The 15,935-nt window shown below is 38.9% G+C and overlaps 1 protein-coding gene across 4 annotated transcripts in view; it reads left to right on the top strand.

Annotated features, from left to right (window-relative positions):
• LOC118555789 (cyclic AMP-dependent transcription factor ATF-7) overlaps window positions 1-15,935 on the top strand; it is a 97,205-nt gene that overhangs the window by 27,467 nt on the left and 53,803 nt on the right. For all 4 annotated transcript variants that reach the window (XM_036124167.2, XM_036124163.2, XM_036124165.2 and 1 more), the window contains exon 2: window positions 3,234-3,302. In XM_036124167.2, the coding sequence (XP_035980060.1) occupies window positions 3,255-3,302 (48 nt within the window). In that variant the 5' untranslated portion in view covers window positions 3,234-3,254. The remainder of the gene's footprint in view (window positions 1-3,233; window positions 3,303-15,935) is intronic.

Genomic DNA, 15,935 nt, shown 5'->3' with positions numbered 1-15,935 from the left:
AGGAGTAGATGACAGACTTGAGTGTCACGCCTAGACACGTGATCTACGTGTCAAATAGTACAGTTACAAATGGGCCATGAGTTAAATTCTAGCGAATGGCAGCATCTTTATTCAAGATTTCACCTTTGTCTCAGCCTGTTTATACTACAGAAATGTGCTGCTTTTTGTTCTTGAGAAGGCATCAGTTTGACCTCTCTCATATAGAGATTTGTTTTAAGTATCAAATAGAAGTAAGCAATGGCATTCCTTATATGTAGCTATTGATTAAGCTGACTGGGAATTTAAAAAGATGTAAGCTGGATTTTTTTTTTTTTAAAGATTTTATTTATTTATTTATTTGACAGAGAGAGAGACAGCGAGAGCAGGAACACAAGGAGGGGGAGTGGGAGAGGGAGAAGCAGGCTTCCTGCTGAGCAGGGAGCCCGATGCGGGGCTCGATCCCAGGACCCTGGGATCATGACCTGAGCCGAAGGCAGATGCTTAACGACTGAGCCACCCAGGCGCCCCTGGATTTTTTTTTTTTTTTTAAGTAGGGGAACAGATCATTATTTATTGTTGTTATATATTTAATTCTTAAAAAAGACAAATCACCCTAAAGTGAAAAAGCAAGAATGATGGAAATGAAAAGGAGCAAGAGACTGAGGAATGATTTCAAAATAATTCTGGGTATTTAAGAAAGAGGGCCTTCTTCCTCCCATTGTGATCCTCCTCTTGGTGAAAATGGGAAAACAAAAAGCCATTAAAGTGGGAAGGAAGCAGGAAATCCTAGTTAGTGATCATCAGATTTGAGTATTTAAGAGCCATGAAAATGCTTGCTTCCTTTACATTTAATACTTTCCCCCAACTTGGTTTTGCCTTTTGTTTTCTTTAGAAAATCATGATTTTTCATTTCTATTTCCTAGTAAGGATACAGTTAAATAAAATTTGGAAGCCATATATTGTGATATGATTGTACAAAACCAAGTTAAATTTTGAATTTTGTGGTTGGAGGGAGACCATTCCAGAGTTTATTCAGTCACTTCCTATGCCAGTGCTGCCCTACTGCTCAGCCAGCAAGCCCTCTTCTTCTCCTCTAACTAGGTAGAAAACAGAAAAGTTAGCCTCAAATAACAGAAACAAGGTAAAAGGAAGGAGTCCCACCTGGTCCTTATGTTATGTCTGCTCTAGTCCTTGTACTTTACTTCCTGGTTGAAAATATGCTACAGGACCTTGTTGAGATAAAATTCTCATTTCATGATTATATTAGGAAAGCAGGGTTTGGGACTAGGAGGTGAAATTATCTTCAGCACAGCAGTTAGGAATTTTTCCAGAAATGAATTGCTTTCCAGAAATGTCCTGAATTTTCAGTCATAATGGCCATGGTCTTTGCATTTATTTACTTTTATTTACTTTATGTTTATTTTTTGCACTATGTCATAGTTCCAGAAAGTGCTAAAAAATCATCATGTATTTAAAACAAACAAACCAGAAAACCTCTTGTTCTGGGGCTGTGTGAAGAAGAATAAAGCTCTCATTTTCCCAGTACCCAATCATCAGCTTCAGCTGGCTTCTCCTAGGAATAGAATTTATTGAAGCAATTTATCCTGGCTAAATGTGATATAAATCTGTGTATACCTATGTACATACAGGCTCTCTTCCATTACAGCAATGCTGCAGCATCAGTTTCCTTCATAGTTAGACCCTGTTCCTAGCACACTGAAAGATGACTAAGAAGCCCTTTCTATTTTGGGGGGCACCCCACAATTTTAAACACTGATTAGTTGTGGAATTACTGATCAGACCACCAGATATACTGGTTTCCAACCCCAGAGTGAGTCTTAAGAGAGTAGGAGAGATGTTACCTAGCTCCCCTCTGAGTTTTAAGCAGGGTTTTCTGATTACCAAATTCAGTCTAGCACTTTAACATTTTATTTTAATGCAGACCTGACTGAGGTTAACCTGATATTTTGGTTTATCTCTAAGATAAAAATTTGAGTTTAGTTACAGTTCTGAAGTTGTTTCTAGGCATATTCAAATTATAGTTCTTCCTCTTTCATCTTCCCTTGTTAATACTGTTTTCTACACCTTCCTTTCTTGTAGAAGGATGTTCGAAAATATCCTTTAGGAGTTTTTCCTATGAAGACTATTTTTGTGCCCCCCCCCTTTCAAAACCCTGTTTATCTTTTAGGAATATTTTAACTATGATTTGCATTTCTCATCCTTATCCATCTCCACCTCTATTTTTATTCCTAGCTGGGAAATGAGAAATTTCCCCAACACATTTGTATTGGAATTATTGTTCTTTGACAAAGAATTTCGATCAACATTTCAAGTTTAGCTTCAATACTTAAAGAACAACAACAGTATAAGCCCTGTTAAATTCTTCACAGAAATAGAGAGGATGGATGGTGATGCCTTTTAGTGCCATTTCTTTTATCCCCTGCAGCAGCACACATCTGTTGGCTGCAACAGAGCAGCCCAAGAACTCTGGCCGAGAGCGGCACAAACAGCCGGAACATATTCACCCAGTAAACCCCCAAAGAGTCGACATTTGTTTTATTGCTGCTTTTAAAAACCTAGCCATAAATAGAATTAGAGGGGGAAGGGCACCGATATTTCTCCATTTGCCACAGACGATTGGTGGGGGGAGAAGGAGGCTCCCAGTGGGGAGAGAAGGTTTTTATTTTTATTTTTTTATTAATGAAAATCATTTCCCGTGTAGCCCAATAGGATGGGTGCTTTGTTTTCTTTGGCAATAATCTGGGATAAACGGCCCTTGCCAACAGTCTCGTAGTTTATACACCAGGGAGCCAGATTATAGCCCTGTAAAATGGAGCACCCCTCCTATAATCCCTTAATTAATTAAATGACAAATTTTGGTCTTCTCTAGTTCAGAAATATGGCTTCCGCATCGAATGTTCAGTGGATTTATTGACATGGGGAACTGCACTGATTGTAATTCAGCAGACTAGAGGAGTGTGTTATATACCGTAGCAGAAAGAGGGAAAATCTACCAAAGGTTTGAAATTCCTTGACTATTTAGGTCTCAATTTTTCTAATTAAAAGTTTCAGTTGAGGCGCAGTAGATCATATGCCACCTGTCTAATGGGTCTCCCCAAAGTAGCCTGTGTTTTAGCTTTCATAGACAGCATTCTTGGAACACCTGTTTCTAGCCTTGATATTTTTGAAGCACTTTTTTTTTTTTAACTCCAGAGTATTTAACATAACTTTTCCCCCTGCCTCCCCCTCCTCAGCTCCGCTCTGCTATATGAAATATGGGAGACGACAGACCGTTTGTGTGCAATGCCCCGGGCTGTGGACAGGTACGTTTACAATATACTTTATTGTGAATGTCTCGTTGTGAATCAAAGTGGCTGTTTTATCACTAAGGCAAAGAGTTTAAAGCCGGTATTTTACGTGATCACTGGAGGTAATCAGATCAGAGGATTTGCAGTGTGTAAATCCATGTTATGAGGAAGTGTAGGCACTCTACTGTAATGAAATCTGCCTTGCTCTCTTTCATATTGTTATTCTACCAGTGTTTGTTTCCCAACACACAGTGTTGAGGAATACATGTTGCTCTCTCCTGCTTTCTAAAGCTATCCATCTAAATATAAAACAAGTTTAGAAATATCTTTTCCTCAGCCTTCGTGGATATAAAAGTGTGCTTAACATATTTAGAGTAGGCAGCTGAGAATGTACCCGTTCATCGTGAACCCCAATTTGTTGGAGTCTATTGGATTTTTTACGTAAGAAAAAAGTTTCTTTGGACTGTGGATCCAGAAAATCGTTGGTAGCTAAGGCAGATATCTTTCTATCTAGGAAATACAAATACAACGTAGAACCTGAGATCTCACAGCAGTATATAAACTACAGGATTTCTCAACCATCTTCCCTCTCTGACACCATGAAATGCCTTGTTCTGTGTGTCAGCTGCCATGTTATTGTTTGCATATGTGTACATTATGTGTCAGATATTTTTCATTATATGCTTTTTTAATAAAGTAATTTTGTTGAAACTGCCTTTTTACACCCCCCCCCCTCCATTTTGTACCTTCTTAACTCTTCTTCCTAGACCCTCCCCTACTGCCATGTTCCACAAACGATGAAGAAAGGCATACAAAGGAAGTTTTACCAGCCTTCATGAATTGATTTTATGGAACTGAGGGTTGAGTTTCTGTTCAGTTAGGAATATGCCATGTGACTGCCCAGTGACACTTACTGGTGGTATGTGAAATTGCAGACTAGTTCTATTAAACATTGTAAATACTTAAGCAGAAAGAAGAGAGTTAAGTTCCAGAGATTCCTAAGAATTGGAATTTGAGAGGTGAATGAGATGAGAGTAGTGACAAGGAATAAGCAGAAGGAGGATTCCAAATGCCAGTAAACACTGAAAAGTTCAGAAAAGGCTAAAAAAGCCATTGCATTCTGAAGTATTCAGCATTGTAGGGTATATTTCCTTTCTTGTCAGAATTTTCAACGTTATTGTTGACTGTTTCCCCCCATGTGATTTGTGTTTTATTTTACAATAGAAGCCACTTGGGAAATTAGGGTAAATTTGTTTCATTTTTCAGACAGCTGTATTAGAATACATATCTGAACCTGATCCCTCCAAATTTTTGTGTGTGGATTTGTTGATAATACTATTTACTGTGATTTCCGTAATTGATACCTGGGACCCTTTTCACTTATCTCCATTTTAAAATCTGCATTTTGGGTGAAAAGATTTATTTTTCTCATACTTATATTTATTTTTCTTCATTTACTGTTTAAGCTTCTCAGTGCCCCTGTTATGTTTTATGCTTAAAACCACCTAGACAGGGACTTAAAGAAATTAAAATGGATTATAAAATTAAAGGAATAAACCGGGAAAGCATCTCTTAAGCTCCCTGAGGAAGAAAGGTATAAATGGGTTTCTTTAGGCCCTCTCATCAGAAAAGAGTAGTTTTCACTGAAATTTGTGAGATCCCAGAGGATTTTCTATTTGTTTCTTTTTGTTTTGCATTTTTTGGACTAGAGGTGGTAAAAACAGTAGGGCCTTTTTACTTTGGTTCCTTTTGTATTGTTGGATACTGTTTATCATAAGCCTCTTCCTTCCCCTACTTCTTCCTCCCATTTCTGAATTGTTTGCTGGTGTTTTGGTTGTTCAGATTCATTACAACCTCTAGTGTTGGTCCTGAAGGCTTTTCTCCCCCTCAGCGGATATGGAACTCAGGGAGATTGCTACCTTCTTTTGGATTCCAGCGGATATGGAACTCAGGGAGATTGCTACCTTCTTTTGGATTCAAGTTACTTGTTTCATAGAAAAGGATAGAAAGTAGCATCATTCATTCATCCCTTTTCCTCCTTTGCATGTCAGGACTTTATGGTCAGGTAAAAATTGTAGTTCTTTAGTTATATTTAGTCACCTTCCAAGTTTCTCCCAATATCTAGTGACAATTAACTCTAAAGTGGGATCTCTACAAGATTTACTTTACTGTGATTGCTTTCTATTATATGAAATAGTAGAAATCTGGCAGGGAAGATAAATTTGGGAAAGCAAAACTACCCTTGGCCTGTCATCCAGCTTTCTTATATCCCTTGAAAATGGTTTCATCCTGGAGCCACTTGAGGCCTTCAAGCTATTTATTATCCACTGTCATTGATTCAAAATTTTTATTCCAGACACGGTAGAATAATTTTTTTAAAAAGCTACGTAAATCCCAGTAGTGGTAATAAAGACCATGATAATTTTTACAAGACATGGTTTAGAACTTATTGCCTTAGAAGCCTCAAAAATCAGTGGTTTCTACCACTTAGAGGAAGAAGGAATGAAAGCAAATTAGAATTCAAGAGACTGATCCTTAAAAAAACCAACCAGCAGAGAAAAAGTATAGGAATCTTGCATTATTTCAGTATCTGTTCTCTGCTCAGACTTTACCCTATGTACCCCTAAACTCAGAAATCATCTTACGCCTTAATATTAAGGGAAGGTGAAAGGAAAATTCACCTAAAATAGACTAGTGGATTATGCTCTCCACCATATAATCAAAACCACAGGGCTTTCAATGGATACGTAAACATGTTTTGGTTGCTAGGTCTTTAATGGCTGTTATTTTTGGATTCTGTTCATGATCCACTTCCCAACAGTAAGTCTGATGTGACACAGCTGAATTCTAAATATGCTGCATGCACTTTTTTAAAAGAAAGATGGCTGCTGAACGTTGTATTCTTTGCATTCTTATCTGAAAAGACAGATGATAGGGTGTTTTGAGCCCTCTCATCCCTATTCTCCTGTTGAGACCCTGTTTCTCTTGAGGCCTCATCACTCTCATGAAGAGGAACTTAGGGAAAGCAATATTCTTGCTAATACCTCTCTATGGAATGTGGTAGCAGGAATAGTTAATAGAGCTGCCTCCAGAGAATGGGTTAGTGTTGTTAAGGCAACAGTACCCCAGATACCCTGTGGCAAAGGGTTAGGTTGAATTTGAGTGGTTTGGGTTTTTGAAATGTTTATAAGATAGCATCTAATTAAAACCATTGTGACTATAAAATGGCTTTCCTTCTGTGTTATTAAAATTAGTTTGGTGCTGAATTTAGGTAGTCTTTTGTTTTTGATGCTTTGGGGAACATTTTTATTTAAAGGTGGATTGTAAAATTGTTCTATTATTTGTGGAAGCAGGAAAAACTATAGTTGACCCTTGACCAATGGAAGGATTAGGAGCACCCGGGGGAGTTAAAAATCTGCATATAACTTTTGACTCCCCAAAAACCTAACTACTAATAGCCTACTGTTGACCTGAAGCCTTACCAATAAAACATAAACAGTTGATTAACCCATATTTTGTATGTTATATGTACTATATACTGTATTCTCACTTTGGAGTAAGCCAGAGAAAAGAAAACGTTAAGAAAATTGTAAGGAAGAGAAAATTTATGGTACTGTGCTATATTTATCAGAAAAAAAAAAATCCACGTATGGGTGGACCTATGCAGTTCAAACCCATGTTGTTCAAGGGTCAACTGTACTATGTTTCTGACAGTAATCTTGAATTTGTAAATGCGGTTAGATAACTTACCTTTTGGACACTTTTTTCCCAGTTTTTATTACTAGGAGTCAACAAATTCCGTATTCCTGTACCTCCCTCTCGGGAACATGACACTGTTTTGCAGTACAAATTATGCAGATTTAAGTAGTCCTTCTGGTTACCATAACTAAGCCTTTTAGCAGAAGCTGATCATATAAGCTTATTACCTAGAATATCTGTTTCTTTAAGAGCAGGAACACAGTTCCTCTGAGGAGATACTTCTAATGAACAGGATCACCCCATCATTAGCCATTGAGGAAGGTTTTGGTCATAACCACTCTGTATCCACTCTGTCCTTTTAAGGAAAAACCCTTTGATTGTTTTCTGTCCAGTGTGACCTGAGGGGCTGTTACTCTTTTTTTCTCCCTAAGGATATCTACTACTGGATCTTTTCTTTTCCCAGAGGACATTTAGGTACAGGTTGACGTTCTGCTCATATCTATCTGAGACGTGAAACACATAACTAGCTCATAGACCTCCAGGGCCTGCTTTCCCTTTCTGAGGCCAAGAATAGCAGTAGAGCCCTAGTTGTGGTGGGATTGAGGGCAGCTTCTTGTACCTCCTTATCTTGTCATATAATAGGAATAATGTTTATGGTGCTGTAGTCCTGGCTTCACTTGGCATTTAACCAACCTCCAGTGCTGTTTATTGCTTCCTATCCTCTGCCTCCATGAACATTATCCCTTAAATCTCTATTGCTTTGTAATATATGAGGCAACAAATAGCTTCTATGATTGGTTAAATGCTGGCATGCTACAAAGGTATATGTTTTATTGCCTATGTAACACAAGTCTATAGAGATTTTTTTCTGTTATCCCAGCCCTCCCTTTAAGTGGGCCATACTGGTACTATGGGACTCTGGATTTTTAATTCTATCCCTTTGGCAAGTTTCGCTATTACCTGGCATTAGCACAAAAGAAAAGAAGGAAGAATGGGTTGGTGCCGATTACTAATTCTTTATGTCAGGAGAGCATCTTGAATTAGAGAATAACAAGGAAGAAATGGCTCTGATAGGTAAATGCCATTTATGGTGGTATATGCCATCTTTACACGCTTCGACAGGTGAGGGCAATTTCAGGCAAACAAATAAGCCTTTCTTCCTCACCCCCTGCCAAGAGTTTAAAAAAATTCAAATTTTTATTTAATAATTCATATTTCATTCAATAATTCATCCAGTTCCCATCTGGTAAGAGTGCCTGCATGCTGTCAGGCAGCTGAAAATACACTGCATTATACACAATTAGGCCAAATGCTAACCTTGTTTTTTGTAATAATATGTTGATTTTGCAATAACTTTCAGTCCACTCAGAGTATGTACAGTTTTATGAACCCTTGTGATGGAAGTAGACCACTGTTATGCATCGTGTGGACAGAATTGGGACTAAGATTTTAAAAAATGTAAATGTATTAAGAGCAAGGAATTAAACCTATTTTTAATGTCCGATCTGGCACTCTTGACACTTGCCTTTAGAAACATGTGGTTGGTGATTTTAGCTTTTTATGTTACCGTTATTATTATGTTACTAAGAACATAGTAGATTAAAAGCATCCCTGCCCCAGTCTGCCGTGGAGTGAGGATGGCGGGGGGCGGGGGGAGAGGCTGTATGAACCTAATTAGAGCTATACCCAAGAAATTAAGATGAAATTTTTCAGTTATTCACTCTTGTTTTCCTTGGGTATGACTTAATATTTGGAATGGGAGCCCAGAAACTGTTCTCAGAGCATTCCTGGTAGGAAAAAAAAAATCCTGTATCTTTGTATCTCAGTTCTTCCTAACTCAGGAGAGAGGCTGTTTCCTAGTCCCTTCTTTTATAAGATGCCGAATTAATAAAGTGCCTTCTGGATCTGAGAGCCTGTCCTTCGTTAGTCCCTCTTTTGCCTCCCCTGCAAAACCACATATAGCTAGGTTGTTAACTTACAAGATATTGTCATCATTATGTAGAATTCATCGTTCTCTTATCAAATACTCTTCCAGCTAATGCGGCAGATTGAAGAACAGCCAATGTGTTCCCTCTTTCTGGTTAGCGTGTTTCTTTAATGCAGATTGACTTGCTCAGCAGTCGCATTTTGTCTGAAGCTCTTGTTAGGGCCTGCTCTGTATGTGGATTCATAACACATCTGTGTGTACATCTACAGTGCTGTATAAATAATAATAAGTAATCACCAGATGGCCTATAACTGCTCCTCTGGACCCGCTGGGTCTTTTGAAGCTGTTAGTAAAGTCTTCTGGCGTTTTGCTGGGGAAAACTTGTCATAGATTTATTTCTAAAAAAATTCAAACTCACAACTGGGTGTTTAGGACTAGATATTGCTGTCTGTGTTGTAAATATTTAACAGGCTTTGTACAATGACAAGTAAAAGCGCCATTACTAACCACACACAGTGGCTGTGGAGCTCTTCTTCCCTCCCGGCCATTTAGAAAGGAAACAAAATGCCGATAAATTGTGCATTATGAACAAGGTGCAAGTGATGCTCTCTGGAAGCTCTTTCATAGGAGAGGAAAGAGAACTTCAATGTTCTGTCAAAGGATGTAACCGGACAAACTTAAGCTTTTTAGCCATATGCCAGTGACTTATATTAAAACACAGTGTCCTTTTTAAATTGGCTTTACAGTATAAGAGAAGCCCCTTCATTTGGAGTTAGGGAAGAGCCAGGTTTTGATCTTAATTGAGTCTCTATAACCAAATGATAAACCCCTTTGAAAGGGTTACAGTTGCAAACATTAGTAAACACTTAGCTAAATTTCACTTAGCCAGATCTTTAGACTTTTGATTTTGTCTAAAAATTTAAGATATTTATTGTTTGCCAGTGTTATTTATAAAGCAGAATGTCTTTATTTTTGTCCTCTTTTCATTTGTTTTTGTAAAAGGGGTTATATGTTTTGTTTTTTGGGAAAAAAATCTTATTCTGATTTTCTGCTTATAATTTTCTGTGCTATATTTTGCTTTTACTACTGCCCATGCTCCAGTTCCTGTTCCAGGGTACTTGCTCAGTACAGCAATGAATATTTTAAAAAATCAAAATAGAACTGATTATCTCTAAATTTTAGTGTTTTAAAATAGTTGTTTATTATAAGATGAAAAAGATTTCAAACAAATGGCATATCTTAACTCTCAAGCCTAGTTTTCTTTTGTCTGTTGAGGGTTGAATCTATTTAACCATAGAGGGACTGTCCTATAAATCATAGCATGTGGCTGTTACTTTTGACTTAGGATATGTAGAGAGCTTTTCTCTTTCAAAATCTCATCTTGAAGAAATGACATACAAATTGTGAGGGAGAAATGCTGCTATTAATAGTTTATTGTAGCTAGAATTTGCTTTTAAATCCCTCAAAAATTATCAGTTGAAGGATAAGATTTCAAGAAGGAAAACATTGTGGAGAAAAGATGGAAGGTTTGGGGTTTATCTCTTTTTTTTTTTAAGATTTTTTTTAAATTTATTTGACAGAGAGAGACACAGTGAGAGAGGGAACACAAGCCAGTGAGTGGGAGAGGGGGAAGCAGGCTTCCCTCTGAGCAGGGAGCCTGATACGGGGCTCGATCCCAGGACCCTGGGATCGTGACCTGAGCCGAAGGCAGACGCTTAACAACTGAGCCAAACAGGCGCCCCTGGGGTTTATCTCTTTGTAATTGTGTTTTTACTTTGAAATTTCTTTGTGCAGTGAAATACACCACCTAAGATTGTGCTTTGGTAAGAATCTGGACTATTTGCAATTGCCATGTGAAAGTACAGAGAGAAAAGAGAATGAATTTTGAAATTAGCCCATTCCCAGTCTGGCACACCATGTGCCCTGTATGGCTGCTGATTCTGCCAGCAGATTGAAGAGCCGAACCAACTTCTGCTCTAAAGACCAAAATTGCCAGCCATCATTCCAGCTTTTAAATCTCCTTGCTCACATCGATGATGTCAGATTTTGAGCAAACATAGTTCTGTCTTTAGATCCCAGGTGGAAGTTGCAATTCCCTGGGTTGAAGGAAAGAGTCCTTCCTTTTTGCCTTTGAAAAACTTAGGTAGCTCTGCAGGGAAAGTCAGCAGAATAAATCTGCAGTCTTGCCGTGTCCTTTGAGTCATTGTGGAAAGCTGAGTGCTCTGTTCGGCATTCGGCAGATTGGCTGTCAGAATTGCAGCTCCGCTTATCAAAGACGTAGTCTCTTGAAGAGCCATTTATGTTATTCCAGAGAGAAATCATCCTGTGGCAAAAGGAACACCTCCTTTCTCCTCCCAAGGGTCAGATCTGCTTTTGATACTGGGCAATTATCCCTTGATTTTCCTGAAAAATGCCTCAATTTACCATAAAGATTGGCACCAGCACAGGTTGCAGACTTGGTTACAATGACAAGCTCTGATTTCTTAGCCACAGGGAGAGGCATCAGGGTGACACTTGTAAGTATGCCAGAGGCTTAATGGTGGTAATTTTTCTGCCAGGTATCTCAGTACCCCTTTTAAGCTTCTCTTTCTCTGAGGGAGATAACATTTGCTTCAGTTTTTTTGCACACCAGTCACTATAAAAATGATGTGAGAATTGTCTCTCTCTCTCCTTCCCTCACTTCCTCAAGCCTCTTTCCTTGTCTTTAGTTATCATCCTGTCTAGTTTGTGATTAAGCGCTATAGTCTCATTTTTTACCGTTTGCCTTCTTCTTGTACCGCTTATCTTTGTTCTTATTAGTCATTGTACCTGGTGGGGATTATTAACCAGTGTTTCCTCTAATTAAAAATAATACACTGTTCTTTATATCAGTTTTACACTTACAGAAAAATTGAGTGGAGGGGTGCCTAGGTGGCTCAGTCGGTTAAGCATCTGCCTTCGGCTCAGGTCATGGTCCTGGGTCCCGGGATCGAGCCCCACGTCGGGCTCCCTGCTCAACGGGGAGTCTGCTTCTCCCTCTCCCTCTGCCCATCTCCCTCGCTTGTGCTCTCTCTTTCAAGTAAATAAATAAAATCTTAAAAGTTGAGTAGAAAGTTCTGAGAGTTCCCATATACCCTCCTTATTCTCCCCTGCTACTTTATCTTGTTTTTTTAAGGATTTTGTTAGTTAGTTAGTTTGTTTATGAGAGCACAAGCAGGGGGAGCAGTAGAGGGAGAGGGAGAAGCAAGTTTCCCACTGAGCAGGGACCCTGATGCGGGGGTTGATCCCAGGGTGCTGGGATCATGACCTGAGCTGAAGGCAGACGTTTAACAGACTGAGCCACCCAGGCGCCCCCCCTGCTATTGTATCTTATGTTAGTGTGGTACATTTGTTATAACTGATGAGCCAATATTGATACATTAATACTAACTGAAGTCCATAAGCTACATTAGGGTTTAATCTTTGTTGTACATTCTATGGGTCTTTTTTTTTTTTTTTTAAGATTTTATTTATTCATTTGACAGAGACAGTGAGAGAGGGAACACAAGCAGGGGGAGTAGGAGAGGGAGAAGCAGGCTTCCCGCCTAGCAGAGAGCCCGATGCGGGGCTCGATCCCAGGACCCTGGGATCATGACCTGAGCTGAAGGCAGACGCTTAATGACTGAGCCACCCAGGCGCCCCCATTCTATGGGTCTTGACAAATGTATAATAACATGTACCCACCATTATTGTATCATATAGAATAGTTTCACTGCTCTAAAAAATCCTGTGTTCCACTTACTCATCCCTCCCCACTCCTACCCCCAACACTTGGTAACCACTGATCTTTTTTTTTATATATATATATTTAAGATGTATTTATTTGAGAGAGAGTGTGAGTGGGGGGAGGGGCAGAGGGAGAGAGAGAATCCCAAGCCGACTCCCTACTGAGTGCAGAGTCCTATGCAGGGCCCAATCTCACAGCCCTGAGATTATGACCTGAGCCTAAATCAAGAGTTGGATGCTTAACCTACTGAGCCACCCAGGCACCCCACCACTGATCTTTTTACTGTCTCCATAGTTTGCCTTTTCCAGAACGTCATATAGTTAGAATCATGCAGTCCTCTAATTCTTTAAAGTTGTGAGCAGATAACCATGTGATTAGGAATAGCTGGAGAAAAGGGGGAGAGAAAATTAAACATTTAAGGTCACAGCTCCAAGGTCCCTCTAAAAGTCCCAAGAATCCCTCCAGGGATATTAAGGTGGCAGCTTTTCTTGTCTTCTGGGAGTCTCTCTGATGTTAAAAGATTTGGCTTGCCTAGAGACAGTTTTACCTGTTCTAGGTGTTGGGAGCAAGGGTAGGATGAATATTGAATGGGCTATATCTGGGGAGTGAAGGTATTAGAGCTGAGCAAAGCAAGAAGTAGAGCCCATGATCCCTTTTCCTTTGATGAGGTTGGATACAATAAAGTGTCCTTTCCATTCCTCCCATCGTCAGCCTTATATGTGACTGAAAAAAGTCAGTGCAATTTAAAGGTAAGGAAGAAAGATTCCCTATCTTAAAGTAATTCTCTGTACTTCTACATTAAAGATTCATGTAAACTAATAAGTTGCTAGAAAAGTATGGGAGCTGTCATTCACACTTTAGTATAAATCAGCTTATCCACAGATGTAATATTGGCTACATAAAGGAATAGAAGTTTGTATTTGGGTTAGGGGATAGTAGATGAGGACTGGCTTAGGTGAAATGGTTCCTGAGCAAAGGAGACATGGCAACTTATGAGGATGTCAAAGATAAACAAATTTATTTCTTAGTTTTGTATTGGGCTATTTCAACTTCCTTCTATTAGAAGCTAGTTGAGAGGTATAAATCTTAAGAAGGGCCCTAATAAACGCTGGAAGCAACTTAATTCTTTTTGGATAGAAAGATATTTCGTCTTTTTCCTGCCCTGGAAAATTTATATTGATAAAATAAGAGGGAAGGAGAGTGAACTGATTTCTCTAGTTCTAGGATTCAAGCTTCCTATCTACTTAGAATTCTAACTCCCCAGTATTGGGTAAGATTTCTTTTCATAGAGATAGTCATTCGTCACCTTCTAGACTTGGGTCCAGTCTTGGCCTCAAAGCTAATTTAGTTTACCTGCTTGTTGAGCTGAATTGACTCTGGTAAAATGAACATTAGCCTACAGGAGGCTCTATAACATGATGTTCAGGATTAATATCAATTAGTGCAGACCAACAGCTCAGGTATACATACATACACATACAACTTAGAGGAAATGTTATGTTAATATAATGTGAAAAATTATATTCCACCCAGTGATCAGATGGGGGGAATGGGAGAGAACAAAATACAAAGAAAATTGTTTAACTTTATTAATGTAATAATAACAGCAACAGCAGTAATACAACAGCTAACTGAGCTCTTATGTACTGTACAAAAGTGCTTTATAGATACTATTTTATTTAATCCTAGAAATCCCCTGAGGGAGGGTATAATATTATCCCTGTTGTACAGATGAGAAAGCTAAGGCTCAGAGAGACTGAATTAACTTGCACAAGGCCACACAATATTTTGTGACGGAGCTATTACACAAACCCAGATAGATTCCAGATTAGCACTCTTAACTACTAGGCTAAATTGGTTTCTTTTTTTTTTTTCTTTTTTTTTAGATTTTATTTATTTATCTGACAGAGAGAGACATAGCGAGAGAGGGAACACAAGCAAGGGGAATCGGAGAGGGAGAAGCAGGCTTCCCGCTGAGCAGGGAGCCCGATGCGGGGCTTGATCCCAGAACCCTGGGATCATGACCTGAGCCGAAGGCAGACGCTTAACGACTGAGCCACCCAGGCGCCCCACTAAATTGGTTTCTTACTATTCTCCCTATACATGTAAATATTCTCATCTAGCATAGGGGGAAAAAAAGAGAGTAAGTAGTTTTTTGGTAAATGGTCCCAGTGCAATCAGTTAAGTAAGTCCTGGCTACAGTTTATTACTGATCTAGGCATTTGGCTGCTATACCAGAGAGAGCTGGATCTATAACTGAGCTTGACCTGTACAAAAAGATAAGAATTCTTACTCACATGAAGGGACCTCTCTGCAACTGCCTCAGCCTTAATCTGTAATGGTTTTTTATCTGCCTGGGAATGCTGCTGAGATGTGGCTAACTCTCTCTGAGGTAAACAAACGCTTTTGTAGCAGGGACATGATTTTAAGATGAGAAAGAAAATGAATTCTTGACCAACCAGAAAGGTAGGCAGAACCAGAAACCTGGGACCTAAAAATCTTGACTTCAGCATCCTCCACTCATAGGCCCAAAGAAGCATTGTGGTGTCATCTTTGTGAATTCTAGACTGGGTTACTTCCTGATTCACATTCCCTTCTTCCCATTCTTAAGTTTTATGCCTGTAAGCTCCCAGATGAAAATGGTATCTTGCTTTGTGTAGAGTCACGTAGTAGTGGGGCTTTGGTTATTAGTGGCTGCCATACTGTTTGTTAACAAGAGGACATATAGCTAAGGTGGGATTAGGGTATGGCTAGAAGTTGGTTAACGGTGTAGTGAGATGTGTATTCTGCCTGGTGATTGCTAGCTTGTTTATACCCTGAAGTTCTGAGCATACAACTGCGTGGAAGGTCTTACCTGTTGAATAATAAAATTCTTCTCTACTCAGATCTTACATCCTCTTCTTTGATTTGATAGCACTTCCATATGTTTGGTCTTCCTTTTCCCTTGTGGTGTATTAATGCTGTGGACCTCTCATTTATCATTAGAAGTGAAAATCTGTGGCTTAATAGATATATGGAAATATTTATGTGAAATAATTTGTGATAAAAATATGTGGAAGTACACAGAGGATTGAAAGAGATTGGAGAGTCTCGTGGTTGATATTTATAGTACAAGTGTTCTTTGTATGTTTTGTCTGACTGTCTTTATATTGCAAGGCTGCTTAAAATATATATTTTCCTTCTTGATTCTGATAATGATTCATTGTATAACTGTGGACTATGTGAAACTAACTCTGCATTCAACTGCAGGAAATATCTGACTGAAGTCTTGTCTTTT

The sequence above is a fragment of the Halichoerus grypus genome, chromosome 6, assembly GCF_964656455.1.
Source record: "Halichoerus grypus chromosome 6, mHalGry1.hap1.1, whole genome shotgun sequence".
Classification (NCBI taxonomy): Eukaryota; Metazoa; Chordata; class Mammalia; order Carnivora; family Phocidae; genus Halichoerus; species Halichoerus grypus.
The sequence above is the reverse complement of the archived record's forward strand: the minus strand, read 5'-3'. Positions and strand labels throughout refer to the sequence as shown.